A 15,514-nucleotide genomic window follows, 5' to 3' on the forward strand; every position below is an offset into this window, starting at 1 on the left:
GTCAATGGTAGGTCGCTTTAAACTCTAGTTTAAAGTTGTGGTTTAACTATGGATAGCCAACTGTGACATAATTTTTTCACAGTAGAGGTTCAATGTGTCAGCTTATTTGACTCTCAAGCCATTCCTTAACTATCCTCGAACGATAAATAAGATAGATCTCTTCACCACTAAAGGATTGAAAAAGATCACATTTAATATAGAAAGTATACCATGTAAATAAAATTGTGACCTTTTTAGCTCCCCATTATTTTGGCGCAGAGTTAGACCATGGCCTAAGTTAAACCCGAGTTCAGAACACGGGCCTATGCCTTTAAGACTTACGACATCCTAATTCGTCCAAGTTGTCATCACAATCTTGATATCCATCGCATAACCAATCCAGAGGGAGACACATTGGTATATCACCACCCCACAGTGTTGTACAACTGACACATTCATTTGCTATTGGGGAAAAGTCGAAAAAAGTCAAAGATAAATAACAGTTCTGGTAAGGATTTCAAAATGAGTTCGTACAGAATCCAATTAATGACCATCAAAGTGTCTGCATTTATAGATAAATAAAATATATATGCCAAAGGATTATAAGCACAACATTTTATAAATTGCTTGGTCTTTTTCCCAGCAATACTAAAGGGATTCTCTGGGCTGAAGATGTTTATATCTAAATAAATAGAGTAAAATTCAGAGCAAAATGCAGAAAATTTCATCAAAATCGGATAACAAATATCAAAGTCATTGAATTTTAAAGATTTGCATTATTCTGGCGCAACAGTTTTAGGCTTGTCTTAATGAATATTCATTAGGTGGGCTGATGATGTCACATACCCACTTTCCTTTTTCTTATGTTATTACATGAAATCATACTTGTTTCATTTTTTCATAAATGTGTAAATGATGTGTCTCTATTATGTATTATACGTTATTTCATCTCTCGTAGACTTTGTACACAAAGTATAAAAATGAGCCATTTTCGGCATGACATTGTCTCGCAAAAAGTCATGTGACGTTGCGATGCTATACCCGTATGTCGCGAATTTAGTCTCAAAAGTTGTGCGAGACTTCAAAGAAAATAGTCACAATTTTGCGGCACTATCTTTTTGCGTTTCGGAAGTATTGCGCGAAGCGTTGAGGGGGGGGGGCCATCATGCCCCCCGTCCTTTTAGGGTTAAGCAAGTTTCTATGTCAGTGAAGAAAGGTATTCAGCAAGCATGCTTTGGTTTATTACGTGGAGCCATCATGGTCTAATGGTTCTTACTGTAGTCTCTTAATCAGAGGATTGTGGGTTCAATTCACACATATGCCGCCAATTTCATTCAGCAAGGAATTTAATCTTTGAAACAGTGCTCCCTACAGCTGTTCTGCTAAAGCAAGGATAATTATGCTACATTACTGTTGAGCACTTTCATAGAAACTTCTAATAAGATAAGAGTTATGGGCACTATATAAACAGGGTGATTATGAGGCTGTTCTCACTACGTTCCTAAAACTAGTTTACTGGAAACTAGTTTAGTGGAAACTAGTTTAAGGCGTAGTGAGAACGGTCTAAGCGGTCTTGGAAGCGATCTTCCAAACCAGTTTGGAAAACCACCTCGCGATGTAGTTTTCGAGATCGCTTTGCCTCGTTAAACTGGTTTTAGCGTAAGTGAGGACACAACCGTTCTTCGGGAAGCGATCTTCGCACATTTTGAGCGCGCTACTCCACACGACAGGTGTAGAATGCCTATGCTGCGGTTTCGAATTTCGCGCGAAACGTGTCACCCCACTGAGAGCGTTTCCATAGCAACAAGAGCGCTTTACGTGAAGTGATTTTGAAAACCACTTTCGTGTGATCAAGTGGGAACGCTAGCAAAGCAATCTTCCAAAGTGGTTTCCTGAATCGGTTTCCAGTAAACTAGTTTTAGAAAGCGTAATGAGACAGCCTCTATTATTATCATTGCCCTTGTGTAGCCTGTTAATAAACCTCCTAGTATAACAAGTATATAAATGTGATTGTTATTCTAATTAATAATGACCGAGATCTGTGTCTTAACCCTATATAGCCCAGGCTATTATGAAATTGCATAGCCTGGGGGGGGGGGGCAAACACCCCCCCCTAGATTTTGGCCGTTGATCGCATGTTGACGACGAAAAGTGGCATATACTTCACCCATGACGTAATCTCCACAATTAATAGTCAATTGTAGCAAAATTATTCAAAGTTAGTTTTCCAATAAGTTATGCTAATTAATACATGAAGTCATGATTTAATTGGCTGTAAATCTTTACATATGGTCCCAAAAATGCTAGAGTTTGGTCTAGACACTCTTCTTAGAATTGTTATCAAATGTATATTAAAAAAAGGCAATATCATTTCTTTTTCTTGTGTATCTTATTGTTTATTTAAACTCCTTACATGTATGTCTTTCTTTTTATGTTAACTTTATGTTTTTCATTGTTTTTTCGATGGTAATTGTCAGCAACACTATTTCAGTCATAAATAACATGAAATGTTTTGCTTTTAATCAATAAAAATAAAAATAATGATGCATTTATGAATTTTGGCTACATACAGAATATACGTTGGATTAGTACATAAAATCAAGTTTTTGAGCAATTTTGGATATGACATGCACTTACAAAATGTTACATAATTTTGGAACCACGTAACCCCACGTCGCGAATATTGTCTTAAAAGTTGCGCGAGACTTGAAGGTAAAAAAAAAATTAACGTCACAGCGTGATCTTTTCCTGTTACAGATATATCGTGAAAAATGTTGTGGGGGCTGTTTTGTCCGTCCCTCTCCCCCGGCTCGATAGGGTTAAATGGGCCCCTGTTATCAATATCTATATCATATGTTTTCAAACAAGTTATGTACATGTATAAATTATTTAATACTGTTTTAGCATGCCTATTGCCAAACAGAGAGACAATTTCCACACTATTTTGGTAGAGAACCTGGATAAATGAACCTTATTTATTCATTTAATTTCAAAATTAAAAAAAACCTATATTGCCTAGATCTTACAAGAGACATGATATCAATGAAATTATGCTTACGGCAATTCTGTTCATCTTCTCCATTTTGGCAGTGAGTTTCATTATCGCAAATTTGACTTGGAAGGTAACATTGAGAAGAGCGGAGACATGGTACAGCGTCCTCTTGTGGGCATTCTGATACAGAAAAATAAGAGAAATGGTGATTTAAGCAAGTAGTCAAAAGGTGTGCTGAGTGATACCACAGAGAATGTTATCAAATTGAAAAAAAAAAGAGTCATTAAAATATCTTAAGAGAATTGATTGATGATGATGATGAAGCTGATGGTATAATAATGATGATATTGGTGATGATGAAAATAACAAATGATGAAAATCATGACGATGATTGTGATAGTGAAGATGACAATGCCAATGAAAATATAAATAGTGATAACAGTGATGATGATGATTATGGTGATGATGATGATGATGATAATAATGGTGATGATGATGATGATGATGATGATAATAATTGTGATGGTGATGTTGATCATGGTGATGATGATGATAATGGTGATGATGATGGTCAAGATGAAGATGACAATGAAAATATTAATAAAAATTGTTGATGATGATGATATTGGTGATGATGATGAAAATGATAATATTGAAAATCGTTATGATGGTGATGATGGCGATGTTGAAGATGACGATGAAAATGAAAATATAAATAATAACAGTGATGATGATGATTATGGTGATGAAGATGGTCATGATGAAGATGACAATGACAATATTCATGAAAATGACAGTAACGGTGATGGTATTGTTGATGATGATATTGGTGATGATGATGAAAATGATAAATGTTGAAAATCATGATGATGATGGTGATAGTGAAGATGACAATGCCAATGAAAATATAAATGGTGATAACAGTGATGATGATGATGGTGATAATGGTGATGATGATGATAATAATGCTGATGATGATGATGATTATGGTGATGATGATGATGATGAAATTTTTGATGACGATGGTGATGATGATAATTATGGTGATGATGATGATGATGATGATGAAATTTTTGATGATGATGATGATGGTGATGTTGATGCTGATCATGGTGATGATAATAATGGTGATCATGATGGTCATGATGAAGATGACAATGAAAATATTAATAAATATAATCAGTAATGGCGATGGTATTGTTGATGATGATGAAAATGATAATATTGAAAATCGTAATGATGGTGATAATGGCGATGTTGAAGATGATGATGACAATGAAAATATAAATAATAACAGTGATGGTGATGATGGTAATAAAATTGTTGATGATGATGAAAATGATGGTGATGATGAAGATGACAATGACAATGAAAAAAAGATTAATGATAACGGTAAAGCGAGATGATGACAATGATGATAGTGATGGAAATGATGGTAACAACAAACAGTGACATGACAAGTGATTGTTCTTAAAATTATTATTTAGCAAGACGAACATGAAAATGACAGATTTTCCATTAGTTCCTGTAAACATGGAACTTTTATTCGTGCCACAACCAACATAATATCATATCCAGCTCATGCTTTGCTTTCGGAGCACCTCCAAATCAATTATGTCTTTTGAGCAGGGCTTCCAATCTAGACATATTGGCCCGTATTCTCAAAAGAGGTTTCAATTGTACCATGGTACAAAACCATGGACAATGCAGATTTTTAAACATAATTATACTTATTCATCGCGTACACAAAGTTAAATCCAATTAAATGCACATTTTCGGCAAAGTACGCTTAAGATGAAGTGTGCTAATTAAATAAATCTGCACAGTCTATGGTTTTGTATCATGGTACAATTGAAATCTCTTTGAGAATACGGACCAAACAGAGAGTCAAATAAAATACACTCGGCAAATTTCTTGCAATTTTCTTTTACTGACATTGCTATTGTTTAAAGCATTTAACCACCCATGCATGACTGTTAACATGAAAATGTCATGTCATACTGGAAGAGGAATATTGTCTGGTCATGTTGACATGCAATAATTTGCCTCTAATCAAATATCTATATGAAATATTTTAAGTTTTCTAAGTGTCCAATAACTTTTTTTGCCGAGTGCATCAGATAATTAGGGGAGAATATCATGTAAAGTTTGCGAGTGATTAACACTGACTACTTCGCTCTCAGCCAATCAGATGCAAGGATTTCCAGTAGTATAACACCAGTCAGCACAAATTTCACATAAAACTTTCCATGAAGCACTCCCCATGCATATTTTCATTCCACCATTTCAGTTTTGGCAATAATAATAATGGTCTTTATTGGTACATCAAAAAACATTCGTTGCAGCCAAAGGCTGAATTACAAATGCTAGTACAAGGTAAAAAATATGACATATAAATTGACAAAAAACGCAAATATACAAACAAGGTATATATTATATATGGATAAAAACAAATAAATAAAACAGCCAGTCAATATACACAATAGAGAGTGACCTCCATTCGACCTTGCAAAGTAGCAAGAAACATAAATGAGTGGCGATATGGAATTAGGTTGATAAAAAATTAATAAGTGTGGAACGGAAAAAGTAAGAACAGGGAAAAAGAAATGCGTAACTATTGGAACATATAATAGATTGTTGGACATGCATCAAAGCTTTAACAAAAGTACAAATCCGCCCCAGCAAAAAGTCGACCCGAACGAATAGATAACCGAAATAAGCATATAGCACTCTACATTTTACATTCCAGCCGATCCACCTCTTTTCATTCAAATCAACCTACAGTCGGGGCCAAGTTTCAATATTGCAACTCCCCACCCAGGTGGAAAAATGGATTCCCAGTAGGATGTGAAATGGAGTATGTAAATCAGTTGAGTTTGAAAACTCTCGTTGCAGTGCTTCCCAAGGAGTAGAGAAAGTGCATTCATATTCAAACCAGAATCCAAAAACGTGCTTACATAGAGATGTCGTTGAGAAGTATTAAAGCACTATACAGTGCCTCCCACAAAAAAAGGAAACCCGTTTTCAGAGAGAGATTTCAGAATTAAACGTGTTTTTACAATAAATTTCATACCCATAGCAAGAGCGGAATCTCATCTATAATTTGAAACCAACAGCTTAGCAAATCGTTCAGGCATGGCAGATTACAAACAATAAATACTGAGGCATATCGGAAACGATTTGCGCAGGAACTCACGTGTGAATCTGAATCAGTGAGAGAATCTTAACAAAGAATACAAAAGAAATACTAATGAGCCAATTGTCAAATAAGCACCTTCATCGTATCATGAAGCAATCTTGTCCAATTTTTCTGCGAGACCTGATATTGACATTAAAATTTCAAACTCATTTTGCTCATTAAAGCGTGAAGTGTTTGTCACATATTAGGTATCAAAATAAAGAGGAAATATTGAACTATATGATTATGTAAATTAGACATCATATTTCATTTGCCTTTGAAGAAAAAAAGACATGGGAATCCCGGTTCCCTTTTATCTGGGACACACTGTAAAAGAGAAAATGATTGAAACAGAGGGTCGCGGATTCGACTCCCAGCCATGGCATAATTTCCTTCAGCAAGAAATTTATCCACACTGTGCTGCACTCAACCCAGGTGAGATAAATGGGTACGCAGTAGGAAGAAATTCCTTGAAAGCTTTGAGCGCCCAGGCAGCCCAGCCAAAGCCGGGGTAATAATAATAGCAGGGCCTGCTGGGAGAACAGTTTTCAGAACTGAAGTGGATACCATGGGTGAATATACCTATACGTTGTATTATTATTGTTATACTTACGGAATACACTAATCCTGATGTCCATTTCTACATCCTCCTCTGCTGCCCTTCCTAGTAATACAAATGCTTCATTATCTGGTGTGTAGTAGGTGCTAGGAAATGCAGAGTTTATACCAGATCTTTGAAATATCCCATCAGGTAGGTAGTTTGCCTGAAACATTGTACAAAAACAGAAGAAGTGCCATGCATTATCAACATGAAACAGGGCAAACATTTTGGGATCCTGGTGGGTGTTTCATGAAGCTGTTTGTAATCCACAGCAATAGTGTTTTTAGCCAAAATTTATAAATGTATCATTATTTTTCCTGTTACTGATTCATATCAATTTATTTCATCTTGTTTTTAGTCAAAATAGTCTCAGATAATTTCCATTGAAAAAACAATTAAAAAACAACAAAATACATAAGAAGTTTATAAAAATAAAATACATAAATTGAAAATAAATGTGATATTGATTTTTTTAAAAGTACATTGGATCAAATTCCTGTAAGGAGTCTGTGAACAAAAAAAAAATTTTTAGGGGCATTGTTTAGTTATTGAGAGCAAACTTTTGATTTTACGCACAAATTAGCATAATCAAGTAGCATTGAGATTTTTCGCAGAATTTGATGTTATAGTTTTGTAGATTATGCCATGGGTAACGCGGGTGCAAATTTCCGTAGGCGTCGAAATAGCCCAGTCTTATTAGGGTTAAGTTGTATGTTACAGGCCAAAAGAGATGGGAAGTAAAAGGGTTACTCTTTCAATTAATAATCTTTCAAAATTACCTCTACTGGATCATGTCCATTTCCTATTGTCACTATTGAATCAGGACCGTTGGATTGTAGAGAAACAACATCAATGAGTAGGTAAGAGTTATCCGGACTGGTCAATCGATAAAGGATATAGTCCAGTGGGGTGTCTTGGGTTCTACTTGGGTAACTATCAGGAATAGTCAATGTCGCGTTCCTTCGAGATGTAACGCTGATATCATCTGTAAGAAAAAAGTCATGAAAGTGAAATACTAGAGTTAAACCTAATTGAATAATACCAGGCGGGTATTTTGATTCTTGTCAGTCCGGGGGGGGGGGGGGGGAAGATCACTTATTCTTCTCCTCTCTCCTCTTTCACAACATTTTATGACTAAGTTTGGATACAAGTGGTATAAGTGGTCTATTTCATTATCATTTCCATAATGCGACAGGAGAAAAAATGTTTTACCTGTCAACAAGGAAACTTCACAAAGATCTTCTGTTTCGTCGTTTCTGGACACTCTACAATCAGGAATAAAGTCGCATACAGCTGACTCATCTATACAACGTCCCTCGTCACAGGCGAACTCGTCATCAGCGCAAGTAACTGTTCAAAGAGATTACGGAAAAACAATCAGGAACAACGCTCAAGAATGAATTTACTGACAGATGAATCATCTGTACAATAAGGGGCGATTCCATACGTGTTGTACGGGACATTTTGTCAACAATTTCTAGTCTCTTAGTTGATTGCTTGAGCAATAAAAAAATATTTTTGGTCAATAATAAAGTTATAGTGGGTAGTCATGTGAAAAACTGATTACCAACAAAAAATATTTGATTCTGGCTGAATTAAGGGTGAAAATGTGTGTCGTACGGGACTCAGAAATGTCCCGTACGACACACAACATTTTCACCTCTAATTCACCCATGGACAGCATATATCGTTGGTTAATTGTCATTTTTTCATATGCCTACCCAGTAGTACTCTATTATTACCACAAAACAAATTGAAGTTCTTCGTTTGTTTGGACAATAGGTTAAAAATGTTGCGAAAATAGCTGATTTTTCTAGCATGGAATCGCCCTAAGGCATTTTAGCAATCACTTCTCAGACGCCTTCTATCATGCAGAGAGTCTTCTGTCAAAACTAAAGCGCCCTCAGGCAGCCTTTGTCAAAATTCGATAAATCAGAACAGCAGTGTTGTCCTGGACTCTGGACATATTTGCAGTTTTTCTTCCAGTCTGAATCTTAAGCCGATGTGTTGTCCCAGAACTCTTTGGCTATGATTTACTTGTTTTATTTTCCGTTTCTGCCTTGCATAACAATGTTATTATTACCCTTCTCCAATCTACATGCTGAGCGCCTAGCAAGAAGGCAGAAGGTCCCATTTTTATAAGTCTTTGGTATGAATCGGCCAAGGATCGAACCCTCAAACCTCCCCTTCATGAGGAGGACAATTTACCACTGAGCCACCATGCCCGGTCTTATGTAATAGTTGCTATGTTTCTTGTGTATTTATAATTTGAACAAAACGTGATGTGATTCAGCTGCTCGTCTGTAGCTTGTGAGTTTTTCATTAACCATTCAATCAAATCAAATCTTTGGAAGTTTTTTGTAGATGGTTTGTCACAGATTCAGTCAGTTACAATTGACGGCTCTTACAATTCAATATCCTGACCCCTCGCCTGTATAGTGACGTAATACTGATAAATCATCATAGCCACCACTTTATCAGGGTGTGTTTCCCTTGTCGGTTAAAGGTAAAAGAAAGTAGTTGCATCAAACAATTATTTCATCAGAAAGTATTTAAAATTAAAGTTAATTGCCACCATATTATCATAGATCTAGTTCAAATACATTGAAATAAACTGATCTTTGTGAAATCATAAAATCTTAAATGAAAAACTATATGTCTGATGATCACTAACACAAAAAAGGCATGTGGGACAGTGTATTAATATTGCTTGGATAAATACCTGACATTTGATGGAATTCTTTGCTCATTTCTCAGCAATTACACATTTCCTTCCAGAGTCATTTGGCACATATTTTTTATACATACAAACACTTGGGTGGTCACTTTATTCACTGGGATCATTACCACAACTGGTATATCTTTAAAATTTAAAGAAACATCTCACGTTCCGGTGTTGTAGAAGCTGCAGTGGTTTCCGGAGTGATTATCGGCGAAGTAACTGGAGATGTTGCTGGTGAGGTTTCCGGAGATGTTTCTGGACTGGTTCCTGGCGTGGTGTCTGGAGTTGACTCTGGAGTTGTTTCTGGCATGGCGGGACCTGTTGCTTCGGTTGTTGTCCCTATAGTAGTTTCCACTGAAAATGCCAAAGGAAGAAAATAGCTTATGCACCCTTGTCTGAGTCTCCAGTGCATATAAATTTACACAGAAAATGGGTAAAAGTCATAGATTTGAATCTCGTTAATTAAATATCGAGCTGAGAAATTGCTATACCTAATATCGCCAACGCAGATATTACAGCAAATGTGGGACCATGTATTATCATTATTGCTTGAAAAAAGACCGGATACCTGGCTGGAACAAAACGCTTATTTAGTCAATTTCTCAATATCACTTTTTCCACAACAATCGTTTCTTAATATATGAACAAGAGTTCCTTTTCCTATATTCTGTTTGAACCCATAGAATATCATCATTTTCTATTTAAAACAAGCAATACGGGCTTTGGAAAACCACTATATGTTTGTATTGTGTCTGTGGATTAATTCCACTCATTCATACCAAGCAACGATTTTTCATACCTCAAAGATCAGAAATAAAATCTATTATTTTTTCACTGAAAATTAATTTGGCATGTTAAGAGTTAATCAGAGCTGTTCATTTTTATTTGCAATCACTATCAAACCTTTAGTGTCACTGTTATGGATCCTACAATGTAGGTATAGGCTTACCTGTTGTGGTCGCTTCTTCAATTACCACTGTTTTGAACAAGCAGAAAGAGATGGAGAAAAGAGAAATAAAAGATTAATGAAAAAGGTGTCTTTGATCATGTGGCCCTAACATGGCCCTCTTAAAAGATATCTGTACAAGATCACTACCCAGTACATTCGTATTGCAATAATTACAAGAATGTTACCAAGGGCCCGTTGCAGAAAGAGTTGCAATCAATCGCAACTCTAAAAATCAAGCGCAACTTGATTTTCAACCAATCAACAGCGCGCATTTGGGACTTGCGATTGATTTTGTTTGCTTGCGCTTAAACGCAACTCTTTCTGCAACGGGTCCCTGGTAACAAAACAAGTACTTCCCCCCTCAAAACATTTCAGTCTCCCTATACAAATCAACTTACATGTATAAGCCAATTTATTCTCCGTAGGCCTATCATTCATAGAGTACCGAAGTGTGACGTCATCAATTTTTTTCATGTCAGCGTTTTTTATACCACGTTTTGGTAGAGCAAGATGAACCCCCCCCCCCCCCAACCAAAATTTGGTGAGAATCGGTCCATGGGGCCCCAAGATATGACTTCATGAATACATGATTAACCCCATTGAAGGCGATGTATTATTGGCCTGGTTCTAAAAGTTAGGAACTGACTTCAACATGTTCAATGGGGATAATTATGTAGTCATGAGGTCATTTCTAAGGCCCCCAAGGACCAATTACAACCAAATTTTGGTAGTGGGGTTTTTTCATCATGCTCTACCAAACTATGGTATAAAAAATTCTGAAATGCAAAAAAAAACTTGTTTTGGTGACATCACTTCGGTACTCTTTATGGCAACAGGTGGGTGTTTCATAAAGCTGTTCGTAGAGGTGAATGACTTTACGCATGACTGGAACATGTTCTTAGGTCATAAATCAATTACATAGGGATATCACATAGCACAAGAAAGGATCACCAGTCGTGCCGAAAGTCATTCGTATCTTACGAACAGCTTTATGAAACACACACAGGACAATTTTAATACTTAATGTAGCTATTCATAACACATAAGAAGTTCGTGAATGAGAGACCACTCACAGAGTCGGTCAGTTCCCTTTTGGTAACATTTAGCCTTGGGGCCCACTTCCACAAAGACTTGTTATAATAACAAATGCAGTTTCTATAATATCAATAATAAAAATAATATTAAACCTAATGATAATAATAATGATAATAATAATATGCAACATTTATATAGCACTTAATACAAATGTTTTCTAAGCACTGCATACTATTACCCCAGCTTTAGCACGGCTAACCTAATCGGACGCTCGAGCATTCAAGGAATTCCTTCCTAATGGGTACCAATTTACTACACCTGGGTGGAATGTGGCAAATGTAGATAAGCCCCTTGCCAAAGGATGTGAGTGTTGTGGTGGGATTTGAACCCTGGACCTTGTGGTTCAAAGTAAGGAGACTTATCCACTGAGCCACAATATCAGCAAATCAAATTACATGATTTCAGTAGCTATCATTGCAAATGTGCAACTATCATTGCAAATTTGTTATCAAAACAAATTTTATGAATTAGAATAATACATGAAACTGTCTCCAAGTGACTGTAAAAGGTTTTTCATTATGAATCCAAGGACTGGCGTTTGCTGAAAAAGCATTTAGATCTATGGAATTGCCAAAATGAGGTTTTATTTTCAAATTGACTTGATTCTTCCAAAGGTCCTACGTACTGAACGAGGATAAGCATGACACAGGGCTACATCTGAACAGTTACTTGAAAAGCAACCCTTTTGCAGAGCACAATTTGTTTAATATTCTTCCACAATAACATGAACACGTTTTGATAACTCATGATTATTTTAATCTTTACCAAAATTGTTTTCAAGATGTCCTTTACATCTGAATTCTGAATATTAGGATCAATAACATCACCGGTGTGTTGGCTCAGTTGTTAGAGCGTCCGTCTCACAACCGGGAGGTCGGGGGTTCAAACCCCGGCCGCGTCAGACCAAAAGACATTAAAAGATGGGAGTTGCTGCTACCCTGTTTGGCATTAAACGATTAAAGGGATAGAGTCTCGTCGATCTGGCGCTGCACAGCGGCTGCCGGGCCCACGATCAGTTGGGCAAAGCAAATTTTCGGAGTATTTCATTTCATGTCTATTTCGAACAATAAATATGGATATATGGGACTACACAAACATGTCGGCCTGATTGTTTCAGCCATTCTTTAAAGTATAAGTTGAGAATTATGGCATTTAAGAGCATGTAATGGACCATTTTCTGTGATTTTCTCCATAAATATGAAAACTGTTTAAAGACACATAACAGATCTGTTCTTCTTCAGCACATCTGTAATATTTCTTTTTTAATTAACTTAAAAAGGGGAAATAATAGAGAAGCGGTTACCGTCAGACAATTCAACTGCAGCATTTTGAATTGAAAGACCCGCTGTGAGTAGGCTGACTAATTCCTGACCAATGACATCAGCAAGGGCATCAGTTCCACCATCGTTTAGAACGACAACGAGTGGATCCGGTAATGCATTAAACGTTATCACAAGGACAGCCACAATACTTCCAGGCCTGCATGTAACAATAGTTTATTGAAAAAAATATGAAAATAAAAGCTATATAAATTATCATATATTAGTGTCTTGTGATTGAGATCTAATGAATTTATCATTTTGTTTCTTTGGTTTCATGCCATTAGGATACCACTAAACTTAAAATATGAGTTCATCTATGAATTTAGACTTTCATCATTACTCAAATATAGACAGTGATTTTGTGTTTAAAAATAAATTACTCTTCCTGAAAACCTGCAAATCCTTTTCAAATTTGATCTAAAATGGAAATTCTGTTTTGTCATAGAAAATGAGCATAGCATAATACATGAATTCTGCTTTGCTAGGGTACATGTAAATTCAATTAATATTTTGAATGAAAAGTAAAGAAACAAAGCAGAATTCTATCTTTATTAACAGATCTATGTATTAAATGGAAATTAAATCACTGTCCCTACTCAAATGTAAGTTAGTTGCTGTTGTTGCTCTTTTCAATAAAGTTATTGCTGAATACTAATTTTTTACTACTGCTATAATTCAATGAATTACCTGAATGCCACAACAGTTGTATTTCCATCAGCGTAGTATCCATTCTGCAGGAGTCCATTTATCTAAATTAATAAAAAGGAGCAATACCATTTTTTTCAAAAACCTCAAAAAGCATTAGGGGATGGGTGTTGTATGTCAATACTGTGGAAAATTAAACTGCAACTCTCCACTTAGCCACAAAAAGTAATGTAATATGTAGATCTATCACATATAATCGTAGCGACTTCGTGCACTTTAACTTTGAAACACCTCCATCCAGCACCCGACCGCTTTATAGGGAGCGCGAGTTGCCCGCTCTGTGTTAGCACACTCGCATGCACTCATCCCCCCCCTGTCCCCAAAATTAAATTCTGGCTATTGATCTGTTATGCCTCAATATATTGATCCACGTGCACAGACTACAGGTACGGCATAATTTTGCCGTCATTGGCTCATGGCATCATGCACACATTATTCAGTCATTAAAACTCTAAATCCAATGAGACAATGTGATCACTCGCATTATATCTCGCTACCTTACTATAAGTGTAAGTCTGTCAATGTAACCCAGTCCCAAGCCATACTCAGTCTTAATTTTATGACAGGTTATAGACTACAAGCTTCAGTCTCTGTTATACTTGTTCCGCTGAACTCAGTTGGCTCCATTTACAGAGACCAAAGTTCTAACTCTATCTGTACAGGGACTCAATGGCCATATGTTTATGTATTAAGTTTGGATAAACCAGGGAAGTGGGAGTTGCGCGACAGCCGGTGTAAGTCACTTTTTTTCTCTCTCTATTTTGGTCAAGTTCTTTTTATATAGAGTAACTGCATCTGTGCGCGGCCAGGGGTTGGTGTGTGTGCGTGCGTTCACCAGACTCGGCAGTATTCTACTGAAATCATTAACACTCTTAAGGGGTGCATTTTCAGAATATGGAAAATACGTGTTTAGGGTGCTTTCTGAGACTTCATGGTCGCGCATGGAATCCACTCGTCAATGGAAGTGGCCCCCCCCCCCGGACAAAATCTCGGATAAAAAGGTATATTTTCATACCTAAATCACCATATCTCGCGTCAAAATTATCACCATCGGTACTTCTTAACATCGTAGTTAAAAAACAAGGGGTCTAAAAAAGTGGATTTTTCACGGTTTTCCTGATGTTCGTGGATTTTGAAAACATGTCCTCACTTAAAATTGGCACTTTCGCGAGCAAATGTTGGCCGCCATTTTTTACAGGAAGTCGATGCTAAGATCGAAAAAATAATAAAAAACATGAAAAATACGACAACAGCTGCTCAAAATGTAGTGCCCTAAGTGCGGCCGTTGCGTGTACGCTCGCTATTTTCACATGCGTTTGCAATGGAACTGCGCACTTAGCAGCGTTCGCGCGCCGTTTAGAGGTGGATTGCAGCTGCCTCATGGAGCTTGCGGAAGCGCCATAGGAATTGTACGTCGTACCGCGCACCGGAGATAGGGTGGCCGCACACAGAAGAATGTTATTGCTATCGCGGTCAGAAGTGGTGGTCAATCTTGACCAACCCGATTGCTATCGGCCAATATTCATGATGAAAAAAGTAAGTACCATCAGTCTTATTCTTTTAAGCGGCCGCACACCGGCGCAGGCACTAATCCTACGAACGAGGTTATATAGCCAATATAACCTCGTTCTCGTATTTTGGACAACCTGAATCGGGTTAAGTTAGCTATGGAACGTAGATTACGTGATATTGATTATCAAAACTGGAATGAAGAAGTTAATAGAAATCATTTGTGTTTCAACTATAGAATTTTTAAAAAAGAAACAGTTTTAGAAAAATATTTGTTGAAGTTGGATGTAAATTTCGATGTGGTAACCATAATCTGCCAATTGCTAAATGTCGTTATTCATCTGATCAACCTCTTGAAATATGTCCATTGTGTAACCTTGAAGTTCAGGGTGATGAATTTCATTAAGTTTTAGTATGTCCGTTTTTCAATGATGAGCGTAAGAAGTATGTTAAGACTTATTA

General features: G+C 36.6%; 1 protein-coding gene across 1 annotated transcript in view; it reads right to left on the bottom strand.

The window, feature by feature from the left end:
- Positions 1-15,514, bottom strand: part of LOC129267057 (uncharacterized) — a 113,722-nt gene that overhangs the window by 92,159 nt on the left and 6,049 nt on the right. The window contains exons 2-10 of the mRNA XM_064103736.1: positions 13,526-13,587; positions 12,820-12,995; positions 10,422-10,448; positions 9,638-9,826; positions 7,963-8,100; positions 7,530-7,735; positions 6,763-6,913; positions 3,038-3,151; positions 322-441 (exon numbers count right to left, since the gene is read on the bottom strand). Coding sequence (XP_063959806.1) covers positions 322-441; positions 3,038-3,151; positions 6,763-6,913; positions 7,530-7,735; positions 7,963-8,100; positions 9,638-9,826; positions 10,422-10,448; positions 12,820-12,995; positions 13,526-13,587 — 1,183 coding nt within the window. The remainder of the gene's footprint in view (positions 1-321; positions 442-3,037; positions 3,152-6,762; positions 6,914-7,529; positions 7,736-7,962; positions 8,101-9,637; positions 9,827-10,421; positions 10,449-12,819; positions 12,996-13,525; positions 13,588-15,514) is intronic.

Source organism: Lytechinus pictus, chromosome 8 (assembly GCF_037042905.1).
Source record: "Lytechinus pictus isolate F3 Inbred chromosome 8, Lp3.0, whole genome shotgun sequence".
Lineage (NCBI taxonomy): Eukaryota > Metazoa > Echinodermata > Echinoidea > Temnopleuroida > Toxopneustidae > Lytechinus > Lytechinus pictus.